The 16731-nt window shown below is 33.6% G+C and overlaps 1 protein-coding gene across 2 annotated transcripts in view; it reads right to left on the bottom strand.

Annotated features, from left to right (window-relative positions):
- Nucleotides 1-16731, bottom strand: part of TANC1 (tetratricopeptide repeat, ankyrin repeat and coiled-coil containing 1) — a 138365-nt gene that overhangs the window by 87655 nt on the left and 33979 nt on the right. The window contains exon 3 of one of the 2 annotated variants that reach the window (XM_081313979.1): nt 1763-1963. The exons of the other annotated variant lie outside the window; for it this stretch is intronic. Within the exon in view, the coding sequence (XP_081170105.1) occupies nt 1763-1963 (201 nt within the window). The remainder of the gene's footprint in view (nt 1-1762; nt 1964-16731) is intronic. 2 annotated transcript variants of the gene reach the window in all.

The raw sequence follows: 16731 nt of genomic DNA, 5'->3' as shown, positions 1-16731 counted from the left end.
CAAACATTCTATTTATTGTTACAAAGAGATCTTTCAAGAGTTGTTCTTTCCAAACCAAACAGTTCTTCTCCATTTTCTGAATCATATTTAACTTGACAAGTAATTTATAAATCAGACAAAATCTAAGCATAGCAATATAGTCCCAATTTTGCTGTATTAATTGACTGTTCATGTTTTCTAAAATCTGTATGAAATAAGAGCTTTAGGAAAGTAATATAGCCAGATTCTCCTTCGCGAAAAATCAAGGTAAATATGCAAGATGCACTTTTTAATGATTTCACACTTATTTTACAAAGACAAAATATGCCACACTTATAGCTATTTTTACCAAATACATTTCTAATTACATCAACAAGCTACAAAAAGCCTTTCATGCAGTATTCTCCATGTCACTGGGCTCTTGTAACTATCTTTTCCTGTCCATTCCTCATTCTATTACCTTAAATATTCTTTTCAACTTTCTCCCATATCTTTAAGCACGTAAGTGTGCAGAACAGATGAACTAACACATTTGTACCACATCGTGAGGGTGCTACTCAGTCATACATATTGAACATTGCTTTGCCGTAGGAAAAGAACATGGAGATTGTTTTTCACCCAATTTATTTATTAATCATTTTTTTAAAGATGAAAAATTTAAATACTGCTTCAGGTATTAATATGGCATGGAGAAACAAAGCCATCTGTTTTTCTATTTATTTGTGGAATTAGTGACAAAGTTTTAGTTACCAAATAAGGGAACAGAGTGAAAAATAAGATGCATATGCAAACTTAGCAGATGGTTCAGAAGTGATGAAAAACATTTAAATAAAAGGAAGGAAGGAAGGAAGGAAGGAAGGAAGGAAGGAAGGAAGGAAGGAAGGAAGGAAGGAAGGAAGGAAGGAAGGAAGGAAGGTCAATCAGGACCAAGAATAGCTTCTGGACCTTTTTGGAGAAGGAGTCAAGATCTTACTAGCAACAGCCTTAGAAAATTCCAAGCTGCCCAAGTAGACCAAGGAAACTGAGCAAGCAAGCATGGATTTGAGATAATGAATTATCTTTGATAACTGACCAATCAGGAGCTTTATACCTGTCCTCAAAAGGTCTTATAAAGATCACCCATTAGGCAGTCAAAATTTAGGAGGAGTAACAATTGCAAAGCTCAGTTTCTTCCTTTTTATCACTTTATCTGCTTCTATCTTCAGATTTCCAATTGGACCAGCCATCTAATTAGAGCCTACAACATGTGGGGAATAATCTTGGTATTCTGAAAGGTAATACCAATTTTTATGCTTAGGGAATTACTTTTTAATTGTAAAATTAAATCAATTTTAATTTTATATGTACCTTTTTATAGTGCAGCATCCAACGTGCAGCACTGAACCCGAGTAGACACCTCTAGCGTGTAAGGTATCTATTCAAACAATAGGTGACTTCAAGAATTGGTGCTAAATGTAACAGCCAAGAACTATGGTTTGTAAACTACAACTTTTCTTTGAATGGGTTCACACATCATGCTGTGCCAAAAATAAATAAAGTGCATTATGTCTTCTTCAACTATGGTATGCATATAAGATAAAAACTTCAGACAAGCAGTTCATCCACATATATGTGTTAAAATGTAGAGATAATTCATTTCAGGTGTTAATTCAGAGGCACAAAAAGGAGGATACCCCCGTAAAAATCAACATGGCAGTAATTAAGCCCAAATTAAACCATGGCCATTTGGAAACTATTTTGTTAATTAAATAGTGTGGAACTGCAAGTGAGTCTTTCTAGTTACCTGGAGATTTTTTGCTTACTCTTGTCTGCATCAAATAAGCATGACGAGGCAACAAAGGTGATGATGGCAAGGAGACTGAAACTCCTTTGGCCAAATTCATTCTGTAGACATCTTCAGATACAGGTTGGATGCCACTTTGAAAATCTGCACTGTGGCCAGATGTGGATATGATCTGCGGTACATTTTCTGAACATGAATCACCTAAAACAGACAGTGAAAAATTAAGCTACTTAGCAAATGAATCTCATAAGTCCTACAAAATTGATCAGACACACATCTCTTTGATGCACTGGCAACAGAGCAAAAATTTATTTTAGTGGCATTGGTCACCAGAGAGAACTAGAAACAGAAATAGTCAATGAACAGGACAAACTTTGCTTCACGTTCTAAGAACTAGAACAAAAAGATTACATTAGTTTGTTTTCTACTGAAATCATGTTGCTACACCAGTTTCAAAACTCTTACATCTGAATTAGAATACACAATGTCAAAAGAAAACAACTATCCCAAGATTTTTGCTAGGAACTGGACTACTACTGCTGTTCTTGTTTGTCCTGCTTAGTTGAAAAAAATATTTATTAAATTTACACAGCATCCATCTCACTCTGAAAAGCAACTGTGAGTGACATATAGTGAAAAACATAAATACCAAAAGTATTAAAAACATTAAATAAATTAAATTAAATACAAGCAAAGATCTGTTTTCTCATAGTACAGTTGTAACATTATCCCTAGGGAGAGACAGTTAGATGTAGTGATTAAGGCACTAGATTAGAGACCGTGACTCCTGGCCCTGCCCTTGGCATAAGGCCAACTGAGCCAGTCACTTTCTCTTAGCCCTGGGAAGCAGGAAATAGCAAACCATTTCTGAAATCTTGCAAAGAAATCTGTAGGGACTTGTCCAAGCAGTCACCAGGAGTCAACGTTGATTTGGAGGTACGCACACAAAAATACAACTCTTCCAAACCCTTAGCTCTATTGGTATTAAATAAGGAGTAAAAATAAAAATAAAGATTAAAATATTAAAAGACTATTAAAATTATATTAAAGAATAAAAACTAAGATTAAGAAGCTATTTCTACATGCTGGATGTAGCATTTTAAAATTATACGCCACCGATTATTTTTACAAGAAGGTCATGGCAAGGAGACAAGCTCCTTGATCATCCTTAGTCCCAAACACTTAGAAAGAGCATCTGCAAGGAGTTTGCTGCCCTAACCTCAAAAGAACACTTGGCTCTAAGAGCCAGTTGCCATAGGATGCCAGAACTGAAGAGAAGGATATGCTGTCTCCATTCATCAACTGCTAGGAGGTGGGAAAGTTTGTTTTGTTTTACAGCAGTCTGTTGCAAAAGACCAACTATAAATCTTCAAAATAAATAGAACTTGGAAGCCTTGCAACAAAATGTTGTAGTAGAGGTTTTTCCAAATTACATCAACTCTACTTCTTTCTCTTGCTGAAATCTGCCAGTAATTCTGAGGCTGAAATCTGCCAGTAATCCCACTACATCTGGAGGGCATTGGGTTGGGGAAAGCTGATCTGGTATCTTGTTGCTAGGTCTGTATATTTCATAGAATTAATGACAGAACATTCTCAGAATCAGAGCCTACAGCTGCCAATTTCTAGCCACTGAATCATTAATTACATGCACGCCAATAAATCAGTTAACAGTTTATATGTTTTGCATCTTGAATAGTACTTTATAGCAGAAAATTTATATTAGGATGAAGTAGAGGGGAAAAACAAACTTTTTAAGACAATTACGTAACTCATCCTCAAATACAGATATTAACAAAATTAGGCTTTTCCCACCTATTTTCAGACTCTGTTTAGCTTCACTTCAATCAACAAATAGTAACAAGCAAAGTCTCTAAAATGTCTTTATTAGAACTAACCAAAATAACAGAAAAATATATACAGGCTGAGTTTTCTGTTATTTTACAGTTAGGAAGGATGCTAGAAAAAATAACTGAGAACAAGATATAAAAGTCCCAAAATTGTGTTTAAGTCATAAAGTTTGCTGGGCAAAGTCAGCACAAAGCTACAGATTGTAGGCTGGGTGCTGAATCAGTATGACCTTATTTGTCCTAGTAAAGATTATGCCCAGCTACGGATACTTAATAATGTCCATCTTTATTCAAATCGGGGCATTTTTATCTGTGTTAAGAGCAACAGCTATGCAACAAGATTGAGCTGTTGTCATGTGCAAGTATCGGGGTGATGGTGGAAGGGGGGGCTTTAAAAGTCTGGCCCCAAAATTGTATATTACACAAACTTTTTTTCACTGGCCCAAGGGAGTTTCTCTGATTCATGGCATATTCCTGTTCCTTTCAATAAAAATATTATAATATATGTCCTGCTTTGTTAATCAAGAGCAGCCATTACCACAGTGTAACTACTACTACTGGTTCCATAAACTGAGATATTAATGAGTACCAAAATTATGTCCCCTCCTCAGCACAGCATAACTAAAAATGGGAAACCTCTACTAATCATTGTTTTCTTTTTCATCAGAACCAGGAAGTGCGATGGTTGCCAGATCTAAAAGAAAGAAAGATATTAAAGCACAATTTGAAATGGTTTATCTGAGTTATATTGAAACCAGTAATAAAAGTTTCCTGCTTTAGAAAAAAAATGGGTAATCATAGCTAACCATAGAATTTCGGGTAGCTTTAGGACATCCCATGCACATTTGAAATATCCTATGAAAAGATAAACAGTGTATTTTTGCAATTCTTGTGGAACCATGCTGCAGTTAAGAACATGATCTCAGACTCTAATTCAATTTTCAACTCAAACACAAATTCATTAGGCTCTCTTTACATAGATTATCCTTTTAAAAATGTTCAGCAATTCTATTAGACTGTGGTGTCTACGTATGGGAAAAAGCTCACAACCAGACAAATCATTGTTTTCACAGTTGTGTCCCTCTTTATTTGAAAGTACAGTTTTTGCCTTCAGTGTACTAATTCATATGGAATTAAGAATAGTTACAAAAATATACCATAAAAATTATAAGATTTTAGGCTGAGAAAAGTATCCAGGATGAAAGCCCTAATTAGTCATTCATACCTAGATTATTAACATTGTTTGATAAGAATGCCATTGTCTACACCCAGCTATGTCTTTGGGTGCCAGCCAGGGGATTTCCTGCAACAAACATTTCTTCTTATCTTATCCATCTGAAGAGCTCTAGGGCAGATATAAAACATCTAAATATGCCATGCTGAATATCTGAAACAATTCCTTCATTACAATATATTTCTCTAGTGAGAGTCCAGGTTAAGATGCTCAAGTGGTTAAAAAGGAAAATATATTTTCTATTAACATGCCAGTAAGAGTCAGGCAACATATTTTAAAGAACCAGGTAGGTTTGCATAACTCAATACAAAAAAGCACATTGAGCTGAACGATCTGAAAGTAACTGTGAAGATAGGAGGAAAACATGGTTTCATATTAATTCATAACGTTGGTGCAATATTTAATACTAGCCACTGTAATTTATAAACCACGATTTATCGCTTAGCATGGTGTGAACAGAAGCATTTCTGGTTTATTCAACAAATAATTATTTGTTAGATTTATATTAGACATTCCTTCAGGAACTCAAGGTGGTATATAAGCCTGATGAGTAATCCCAGTCCCTGTATACAAATTATTCCTTTTACTTGAATACTCTTATATAAAGTTTCTAGAAGCACCCCTCTGAAAAATGGGGTAAACTTCTCTTCCAGGATTAATATAATGCAGGGGGCAAGAATTTCATTTTTTATCATACCAATCAGAAAAATATTTTAACTTCTCTCCACGTAATTTTATTTTTGCCAAAAAAGTATGTAGCTATTAATTGTGCATTTAGCTTTACGTTTAATTTACCTCCACTATAATATTAAATAATTTTAAATTTATGCAATATGCAATTCTGGAAATAACAGGAAGACAGCAAATAAAAACTAATCTTACGCTTCTATTTTTAGAGCATATCTGTTACAAAAATAGTTATTTCACACCTCAAAACTATATCCTATATCACACTTCCTGGTCTTACAATCCAAAATAGTGATTAGTGAAGACTGAACAGCCGTTAATAAAAAATTGATTTAAAGGAATGCTGTATATATTCTGGACACTAAACAGAACACATGTTTGTCCACTTTTCCAATTATATTCTCTCTAACAGTAAAAGCTGTATTATTATAGTGCAGTAGTAAATAATTTAATTCTGTTTTCCTTAGTGTGTATCGGTACCCAGAATATCATGTTACCTCCCAGTTGGTGGGAAGCAGACAACAATACATTGGCTTACAAGACAGTCTCTAGATCTGAGATCCTATCTTGCCTAGAATAGAATATATCCTTGGAGAAAATATGTACTTTCCTTTAGCAAAATTGTTGCATGTAGCATAGGTATGACTAAAGCGTGTAGACTAGTCTAGACCTTTTTTTAACTTATTAAAATGTGTCAAGTGAAAACCCCAATTATACAAGACATGATAGACCACAAAGGATAGCAACAACCGGTATGTCCCCATTTGTGACAAGTATGGTCTATGGAAGATTCTGTTTCGGAATGTAAGAGGAGTAAGTAGTAAAGAACATGAATTAATTAAAAAAAGGAAAATAAATAAGTTGTGTGTTTTTAAAACAAAGTCAAACAGAAAGAATGTAACAGATCTAATCGGTGGTTTGATTTTATGCAGTAGAACTGATAAATACATGTAGAAAAATAAAGGTGTAAGTTTACTATGAATGAAAAGGCTAAAACATTTTTTAAAAAGTATGTATTGATGTCATCTATGTTGTAACTGCCTAGAGTTGTCCCAAATAGCAAGATAGGTGGTATGTATGTATGTATGTATGTATGTATGTATGTATGTACGTACGAACAAGTAAGTAAGTAAGTAGGTAAGAATCCAAGGATCAATGAGAATTGCAGGTTATGTTCCATAGAATGGTGATAACAGAAGAACTGTGGATGAGTTTGGGGAGAAAAAGTTGAAGATGTGAATAAATACAATCCAGATGAAAGCATTATTCTGCTATATAACACAGCTGGAACAAGATAAACCAGGACAGAAAAAACGATAGGACCATTCAGACATCCAAATTTGAATAAGAATGGTGACTGAACAATGTCTGAGTAGAACAAGTCTTTCTAAAATTCATGTTGTCATCATTCCACTAATTTGGACATATGGCAAAATAATGAATATAAATCTAGAAATATAATTGGATTGTTTCTGATTAAAAATGAGGCAATTAAAGATGTACATGAACGAAGAAATGAGCTTTGGTAATATAAAAGCTGGAACCTAGTAAGGCGGAGGAAGGAGAATTTGTGTGTTTGTTATTTATAAAAATAATAAAGGCGGAATATAAATAAATAAATAATTGAGATGGAAGGAAAGGAACAAGGTGAAACCAAATAATGAAAAAGAATGACTATAGTAAGATAAAGAACAAAATCCTGTATGGGAAAAAAATAGAAGATAAGATGAGTATTTCAACAGAAGTAATATAAAGCAGACATCAAAAAGAACGTAGAAGCTGCTTGAAGAAGTAATGAAATAATTATGTAAGAGGGCCACAGAATTTCACAGAATTATGTTAATGGCATTATGAAAAAGGTACTTGGTGAGATGATGAAATAACATGCTGTGGATTAGAAAAATGTACATAAGACAATAACTGTTACAAAGAACTGAGGGTAAGATAAAGATACATAAGCTGTATTTTTGTTCTCTTTGAGCCAGTGTTGACATCCAGCCTGATTTACACCACCTTACAGAGTAACCAGACATAATTCCAAACTCATGTATTCATGAAGTGAGATTAGGAATAGATTCCTGGCCCAACTATAAGATAACATCAGCATAGTGATGTATTTTCTTCCTCTATAATTCATTAATGTTTTCAAGCAACACCTAATTAAAAAGGAAAAGAAGACATTGGCAAATATCTTGGTTTAAATTGAACACAAACAAGATCAACAAATCTCAAAATCTAAAAGACTGGCTTAAAAAATACCTAAAAAGCAGTGTCTTACTGAGAAAACAAAAGCGAAATATACATAAGAAATGACTGTCTTCAATTCCAGTACCTAATTCGCCTAATGGACTAGCACTTTCATTAACAGATTAAAGCTTTCTGATTCCAGCAAGGCATTCTGTTTTGCAACACAATACCCTGCTGCTTGCTTAAAAGTAAATTTGGGTTTATTTTGGGAAAAACAGAATAAAATTAGAATGAAAAACAGAAAAGCAAATGCTATGTTTTTAAAAAGCTAAGTAACTGATATATTAGACAGAAAAGAGCCCCAAGTGTAAGAATCAGCATAACATAGAGGACAAATGTAAGCAAAGGTAATTAGAAGATTTTAGGAGCATGGAAGAGAAGAAAGAAAACGATACGAAAGCATTAAGAAATGTATGACAAACTAAGACTTCTGGAGGAGATATGCCTAATTGAGGTGCTGACAACCAGCTGAGGACTAGGCAGAAATCAAGGAACCGATGAGTAGATTGATTCCTTGGAACCTCTCCAGATAAAATGGGACATCACTCACATCTGCTCTGAAAAGCTGCTCCTCACGAGGAGACTGCAGGACTGTCTCCCATGGGTTTGAGCCCCAGGAGCCAATGGGACCAGCCGTCTTACTTGCAATTGCAGTGGACATTTTAAAGGACACTAGGTTTTCAAGCATCACTTTCTAATCACTTTCAGAAATTACCTATTTACCATCTTAAAGGCATTAGGTAATTTTAGAATGTCAAGGTTGAAACATTCTTTTTTTTGGTATATTGTTATTTTTTATTATCTACATGCATATGTTAGTTTTTCAAACAGCATGCAAGCTGGGTTTATAACACGTTAATACATATACAAATTCTACTCTTTGGTTCTCTCTTCCAACCATTTATAAAATAGATTCCAGCTTTTATAATATTCTGTTTCTTCTTTGTCTTTTAATCTCATAGTTAATCTGTCCATTCCAATATCTTCTTTATTACCTCTTCTTCTGACGGTATTTGTTCATTTTTCCAGCATTGTGCATAACTTATTCTTGCTGCAGTTACAATATGTAAAACCAAGTATAAATTTTGTTTGTTAGTCTTTTATGGTACTATACCTAATAAAAAAAAATCAGGATTAAATGCTACATATTCTCCTAATATTTTTTCTAGCCAAGCATGTATTTTTTCCCAATAAGCCTTTACTTTGTCACACGTCCACCAAATATGATAATATGTACCTAAATTATGTTTACATTTCCAACATTTGCCCGATACATTTTTAAACATTTTTGCTAATCTAGCTGGAGGTAAATGCCATCTATAAAACATTTTATACAAATTTTCTTTGTATGCAGTTGACATTGTCGATTTATAATTTCTTTCCCACAATTTTTGCCATTCTTCTAGTTCTATGTTATAACCAAAGTTTTCTGCCCACCTTATCATTGTCCCTTTAATTTGTTCACTTTCCATCTCTAAAATTAACAAAAAATATACAATTTTTTAAATTAATTTCTCATCAGAAGTTAATAATATCTTATCAAACACATTTTGTTCTTTATAAAATCCATACATTTTCATATCTGTTTTGTATTTGTAAGTGTACCCACCATGACATGTTGATATCCTGATGTTCCAGTTATTGTTTCGATTTTAATGTCCCATCAATATTTAAAATGTCTCTATACATCCAAGTTTTTTCAAAATCTAACAAGTTTACCTGTGAAAAAGCTTCAATTGTTGATAACCACCCTGGAATTTTTACATATATTTTTATTTTAATTTTTTCCCATACTGTTATCAAAGTATTTCTAATACAATGGTTTTAAAAATATCCATGAATTTTGTTTTTCCCATACCACAAAAACGCGTGCCACCCCAGCTGTAAGTCATGTCCCTCCAAGCATAACAACCTTTTATTCCTAAGCATTATCCATTCTTTCACCCATGTCAATACAGATGCTTGATAGTACAAAGCCCACTCAGGTAAACCAAAACCTCCATTTTCTTTAGTATCTTGCAAAGTTTTCCTCTTTATTCTAGCTTTTTTTCCTTGTCATATAAACTTCAAAACTAAAGAATTCAACTCTTAAAAAAAAATTCTCCCAAGTTTTATCGGAATTGTCTGAAACAGAAATGAAATCTTAGGCAATATATTCATTTTAATTGTAGCTATCCTTCCTAGTAGACAATTTTAAATTCTTCCATTTTTCTAGGTCTAACTATTTGTTTCAATAACCTTATATAGTTATCTTCTTTTAATGTTGAACATTTAGCTGATAGATATATACCCAAATATTTTACCTTTTTCACTATCTGTACCTCTGTCACTTCTGATATTCGACTTTTTTGCTTATCCGTAACATTTTTAACTATTATCTTAGTTTTTTCCTTGTTTATTTTTAATCCCGCTACTTCACCATATTGTTCTAATTTCCCCCACAATTTTGGAATCATCTCCAAGGGGTCTTCCAAAATAAATACCAAATCATCAGCAAATGCTTGTAATTTATATGTTTCACCCTTTATCTCCAAACCTCTAATTTCTGCATCTTGTCTTATATTTTGATTTAAAACTTCCAAAGTGAAAATGAATAACAGAGGAGATAGAGGGCACCCTTGCCTTGTGCCTTTCCTTATTTCAAAAATCTCAGTACAATCTCCATTCACAATCACTTTGGCGGTTTGTTTATTATATATTGTTTTTACCATATTTATGAAGTTCTGTCCAAAATCCTTTATTTGTAATTGATGAATCAAAAACTGCCATGAAAGATTGTCAAATACCTTTTGAGCATCTAAAAATATTAATGCCATTTGTTTCCCTGGATGTAATTCATAGTATTCCAATACATCTATTATCATTCTTAAGTTATTTTTAATTTGTCTTTTTGGTAAAAAGCCATTTTGATCCGGGTGAATAAATTCCACCAGATATTTTTTCAGTCTCTCCGCCATTATTGAAGTAAAAATTTTATAATCCACATTAAGTAATGAAATCGGCCTATAATTCTTAATCTGAGTCAAATCTGAATCATCTTTTGGTATTAAAGTAATGTTTGCTTCAATCCACATCATCGGCATTTTAGCTTCTAATAAAAGACCATTACAAACATCTTTCAATGGATCACTTAATATCTCTTGTAGACTTTTGTATAGTTCTGCCGGAAGTCCATCTGGGCCAGGAGCTTTACCATTATTTTGTCTCTTTATAGCTTCTGTTATTTCCATCATTGTAACTCCTTCATCTAGCATATTTTTAAATGTCTCTGAAATCTTCGGAAGGTTATTATCTTTCAAATATTTTACAGTTTTCTCTCTTGAAGTCTCCTTTTTATCATACAGTTCCTTATAAAATTCTTTAACTATCTTTTTTATTTCTTCATTTTTATATTGTAAATGACCTTTCCCATCCAATAGATTATATATCCTTTTTTTTCTTTCTGTTTTTTAAGTTTGTAAGCTAACCATCTTCCCGGCTTATTGGCATTTTCAAAGAAATTCTGCTTTGCTCTTTTTATCTGTTCTGCCATTTTTTCTGAATCCAACAAATTAAATTTATGTTTTATCATACCCATATCTCTTGTTAAAGTCTTTTTTTGCGGATTCTTTTGCAATTCTGATTCTAACTTTCCAAATTCTTTTCTTAATAATGCATATTGCTGTTTTCTCTGTTTATTTTTCCTTGCTGTATACGATATGGCTATACCTCTAAAGTATGCTTTAGCTGTGTCACATAGATTTTGTGTCGTAGTATCTTCTTTCTTATTTTCTTTAAAAAAGAGTCCCATTTCTTTTTTTAACTCTATAAATTCTTTTTCCTTTAATATGGAACAATTTAAAATCGATTTTAGCCTTTTTTGTGTCCCTTTCCAAGTCATTTTCAGAGGGTTATGATCTGCCCATGTGTCTATTTCTATTTCAATGTCCTGCACATTCATTCTCAAGTCAGCAGTCATCCAAATCATATCAATTCTTGATCAGGATCTCTGGCTATTTGAATAAAAAGTATATTGTAATTTTTGTGGATTTATTTCCCTCCAAATACCTTGAATTCCAATTTCCTCCGCCATATCAAAAAATGTCTTAGGTAGTCTTCCTCTACCAGTTTTCCTTGTTTTGTTACTTTTATAATCAATTTTTCCATCTGTTATTGCATTGAAATCTCCTAGTAAACAAATATTTTGATACTCCATTTCTATTATTTTTCTATGTAAATTTTTATAAAACTTTTCTTAGCTGTCGTTTGGTGCATAAATTGCCACTAATAATATTTGCTTTTGATGCAAATAAATTTCTACCATTAATATTCTTCCTACTTCATCTGAATATACCATTTTTGAATTGTCTCTTTAATATATAGAGCTACTCCTCTTTTTTTCTCTTGTGCTGACGTATAGTAAAGTTTTCCAATTTTTGAATATTCCAATAGTTTATAATGTGCTTTTATATGTGTTTCTTGCAAACAAATTATATCCAAATTCAGTTTCCGTAGTTTCCTAAAAAAACTTGTTTCTTTTAATTGGGGAGTTCAGTCCATTTATGTTTACTGAAAAGATTCCACTTTCTTTATCCATTTCCATTTACTTATATTTCGGTCTAACCGATCTAGTAGTTCTTTGTTCTCTAGCAGGTCCTTCATCCTCTCCCTTTTGGAGACCTTCCTCTTTCTGTTCTTTTGTTTGTGCAGTTGCTCCTTGAGTCTTCTCTTCTGTTTGTTTCTGCTCTTTACTCTCCGCTTGACCTCTTTTTACTCCTTCATCCAAAATTGACCTATTCTTCTCTTCAAAGTCTTCTGCTTTCCAAATTGAATCAAGTCTATATCTTGTATTATTCCAGTTTATTAAGATGCCTTCTGGCATCAGCCATCTAAAGTTTATGCCATTAGCCATCAATTTCGTAGTCAAGAAATGGTACTGTCTTCGTGAATCTCTGACTCTCTTAGGTATCTGTTTTAAGGACACAATTTCTTTATCTTTATATAGTATTGGTTCATCTCTTACTTTCCGCAGTATTTCATCTCTTGTTGTCTTCCTTGCAAACCATACATGTACTTCTCTTGGTAACTTATTTCTTCTTGCGTAGCTTGAATTGAAGCGGAATATCCTATCTAGTTCAAGTTGAATTTCCCCTCTGTCTGCTTTCAGAGCCTCCTCCAAGATGTCAATAATCACCTCTTCTATGTTTTCCACTTTATCTTCAGGGATGTTTTGGAATCTTAAATAGTGTTCCGCATTTGCCATCTCTAAAATCTTAATTTCGTTATCTAATTTTTCATTTTCTTGCAATAACATTTCTACCTTTTTGTCATTATCATCTGTTTTTTCTTCAATCTTATGTATCTTCTGTTGATTTTTTATTATCATTTGATTTTGAGTTTCCAATTTTCCCTTTATATCCAAAAATTCTTCATTTAACTTCTCCAGTGTTGCTTGTGTGCTTTTATGATTCTCTTGTGTCTCTAAATGGTTCCTTTCCAAAGTCTCTTGATTCTTTAACATAAGATCCTGAAGAAATTTTAATGAAATCTGTGTTTCACCTTGAGATGTGGTCTTTTCCCTTTGCAGCATAGCTTCAATAGACCCCTGTGTTGTAGGACTGGATTGTCTTACTGAGGGTGCAGAAGTTTTTTTCATAAGTCTTGCAATATTCAATGAAGTCATTTGGAAGTTTACAGTCTGTAGCCAAAACAACATCTGTTTAAATTTAGTCAAATTCAATAGAAGTAACTTTGCGTTTCAGTCTCATAACAAAGCAGCCTTATCAGCTGCAGGTGTTCTCTTCAAGATTAAATTTCAATCAACAGAGAATGTTGCAAAAATTTCATTCTTTTTTTTCCACCACTAGATGTCCTCCTTGGCTTATTTATCAATGTCCAATATTTTTAACAAACAACCTCTTCCCCCTCCCTGTGTAATTACTCACCGCTCGTAAATCTTCTGGGGGTCTTTGCTTCCCAGCTCTTTCCACTCAGGGGTTCAACATTTATAGTCCTCTAAGAGAAGAAAAGGAAACATCTTGCTCACCCAGCTTCAGCACGCAGTTGAAATTCCTCTGGTTTATAATCCTTTGCTTCCCACTGGAGACACCTATGGCCGAAGATTTAAACAGCCTTTCTCTTCGTTTTCCAGAGGGTCCTACAGTTCGCTCTGATCGGGTGCCCCCTGATCCGAGCTCCTGAAGTATCCCTCCTCCTTCATTGCCCCTCCAGGGCAACTTTCCGACCCTTTAAGGGTCACTAGACGAAGAAAAACCAAGCTGGAAAGCCGAGCACTGACTTTCCCAACTTGTCCCGACGGCTACCAAACAGGAAGTCCCAAGGTTGAAACATTCTCATTGGTTGGGCTTAAGCAAAAGAAAAATTACTTGTAAACTTAAGAACTAAAAGAATTTGAAATAAACAGCAAAACCTAAATAAGCTTTTGATCTAATGCAGCTATAAATGGATTAAAGATCCAAATAAATTTGGAATATTGCCTTTTACTAAAAGATTCTGGAATTAAATCATAAAAGAATAGCTTCTTGTGGGAAACAGTTCTATTTTGCTATGCTGGCCATTGTATGCCTTAACAAAGATAAGTGATGATTTTAGAAACTGGACACTAGAGGGAGTAAAGATTCTAAGCAGAAGGAAAAATGAGACAAGCCTATTCTTGATGTCAGTTCATATTGGGACTTACAAAATGACACAAAAGGTTATAACTTTGGAAATACTAAAGGAGATCTTTGAAGAGTGGAGCCATATATTAGTAACTACAATGTTAACACTATCAGTACAGAAAATGGAACTACAAATGACAGGCCGAGAGAATGATTTGGAAAAGGATGTTTTGCTGTATATTGAAAACAAATTGGCTGAACTAAAAATTAAGGCAGCTAAAATGTTACACAGGTGTACTGAAACTATATATTTAACGTTAAGCAAACAGAACTGTTTTAATCTAATGTTTTGCAAAGAAAGATATGTTGGGGAAAGGGGAAATCAAATGAAATTAACATATGGAACATAGATTATAGAATTCAATTGTTTAAGGATTGTTTTATAAATGTTACCCAGACAACATTCTGCTTTATAATGTTTTATGTTATGTTAAAAAAATTCAATAAAATATTTACACAAACAAATTGGCTGAACTAAAAATTAAAAGGAAAATAGAAATGATAAACCAAGAGAATGACTTGGTATTGAGGAGAATAGAGGAAATATGAGTGCATGTCCAATGTTTCCTGTATATTAAGGTTATGAAAGAGACATTCAACTGAAACACATGGAGTTGTGTTGTATCTTTATCAAAAACTAATTTTACAGAAGATTTTAAAAAATGGAAATCTTGCATGCACATTGACGGAACTTTGTGATCTCCATGATGCTTTACTTAAATAAAACAGACATACTGTGATATTCAGCAGGTAGCAAAGACGTTTGTATCACTTTCATTATACTTATACACTAAGCAATGCAAGGGCTCTTTTCTCAATAAACATGTTATCCATACATTCAAGCCAGGCATATATATTGACACAAAACATTCTGCCACCAATTTTTAAAAAAACCCCAACTAATTTATTTTCCCACTGAATGTAATTCTATAGAACTGGTACATCCGTGGATAATAAATCCTATTCAGTTGCCTGGCATAAGAGCCATTTTATTTTTAGAAGCAGTAAAAAGACAAGAAAGAACAGATGGAATAGAAATCCCAAAGAACTGTTATTTTGCATCTGCTCTAAACCAACAATGAAGAACCAGGAAATACTAGCAACTGGGTCACAAGTCAAAGCAACAATTTAGAGGAATTCTTTCCATCGGTACAGCCTAATATAGCCACAGTTCAAAATGCACACATTTTCTTCAAATAGTTGACCACCAGGGTACCTGAGAGTTAATATGATCTTTTTAGAAGTTACATTTTGAATATAATTTGCCTGAAGCAGTTCCTTGGCAGTAGATACAATTAAAGCATGTATTGTTAAAATACAGACCATTCCAGTATGGCCACCAACCGTTAGCCATTTCAGAGGCATTTGAAATACTTGAATATTCGAAAGATTAAGTATTTGAAATAAAGCCAATTCTATACAAAACACCCAAAACATACTAGTTGATATATGATGTGTGGAATAAAGAATGGAATATCTAATCTTGAAAAATCAATGGGCCCAAGCTTTGATAAACATCAAATTGTGGTACTGTTAATATTAGGCATTGGTCGGCATTTATTTTTTTTGTAAAAGGGCTAGAGTTCAGATTAAGATACACAAATATTTTCTAAGTGATTTGTAGAAATAAAATGGATTGAATTAAAAGAACACTATAAAACAAAAGTAATGGAATGCTATAATAAATGCTTAAAACTAGTTCACTAGAAAACAGTTTTATGAACAGAATACTGAATTACTAACTATTTTGTGAGACCAATGACATAAGAACAGAATCAGTGTTCTGTTAGATGGTCCCTATTGCCCATCTAGTCCACTGGTTAGTTCTCACAGTCCAACCAAGTGCACAAGGAAGCTGCTAGTCTTCCAGCAGATGGCCTTAAGAGCACATGGTGGTACAGTGGTTAGAATGCAGTACTGCAGGCTAACTGTGTCCACTGCCAGGAGTTCAATCCTGACTGGCTCAAAGTTTACCCAGACTTCCATCCTTCCAATGAGGACACAGATGGTTGCGGGCAACACACTGATTCTGCAAACTGCTTAGAGAGGGCTGTGAAAGCACTATGAAGCAGTATATAAGTCTAAGTGTTATTGATAATGCTACCATAAAGGCTAATAGCTCCATGAATTTCCAGTGGTCCAAATCTGAATTGTCCATGTTAGCAAAGTGCTTCTTGAGTTATCAGGAACCTTCACAGGCAAAAGCGTACTGAGAATAGTAAGAGTCACACAGTAACCACACAGATACACTGAGTTGTGATAAACAGAAACATACTTTACTATTAGGTGTAAAAA

This window comes from Vipera berus (genome assembly GCF_964194415.1).
Source record: "Vipera berus genome assembly, chromosome: 1".
Taxonomy (NCBI): domain Eukaryota; kingdom Metazoa; phylum Chordata; class Lepidosauria; order Squamata; family Viperidae; genus Vipera; species Vipera berus.
This window is presented reverse-complemented; position numbering and strand designations above follow the sequence as displayed.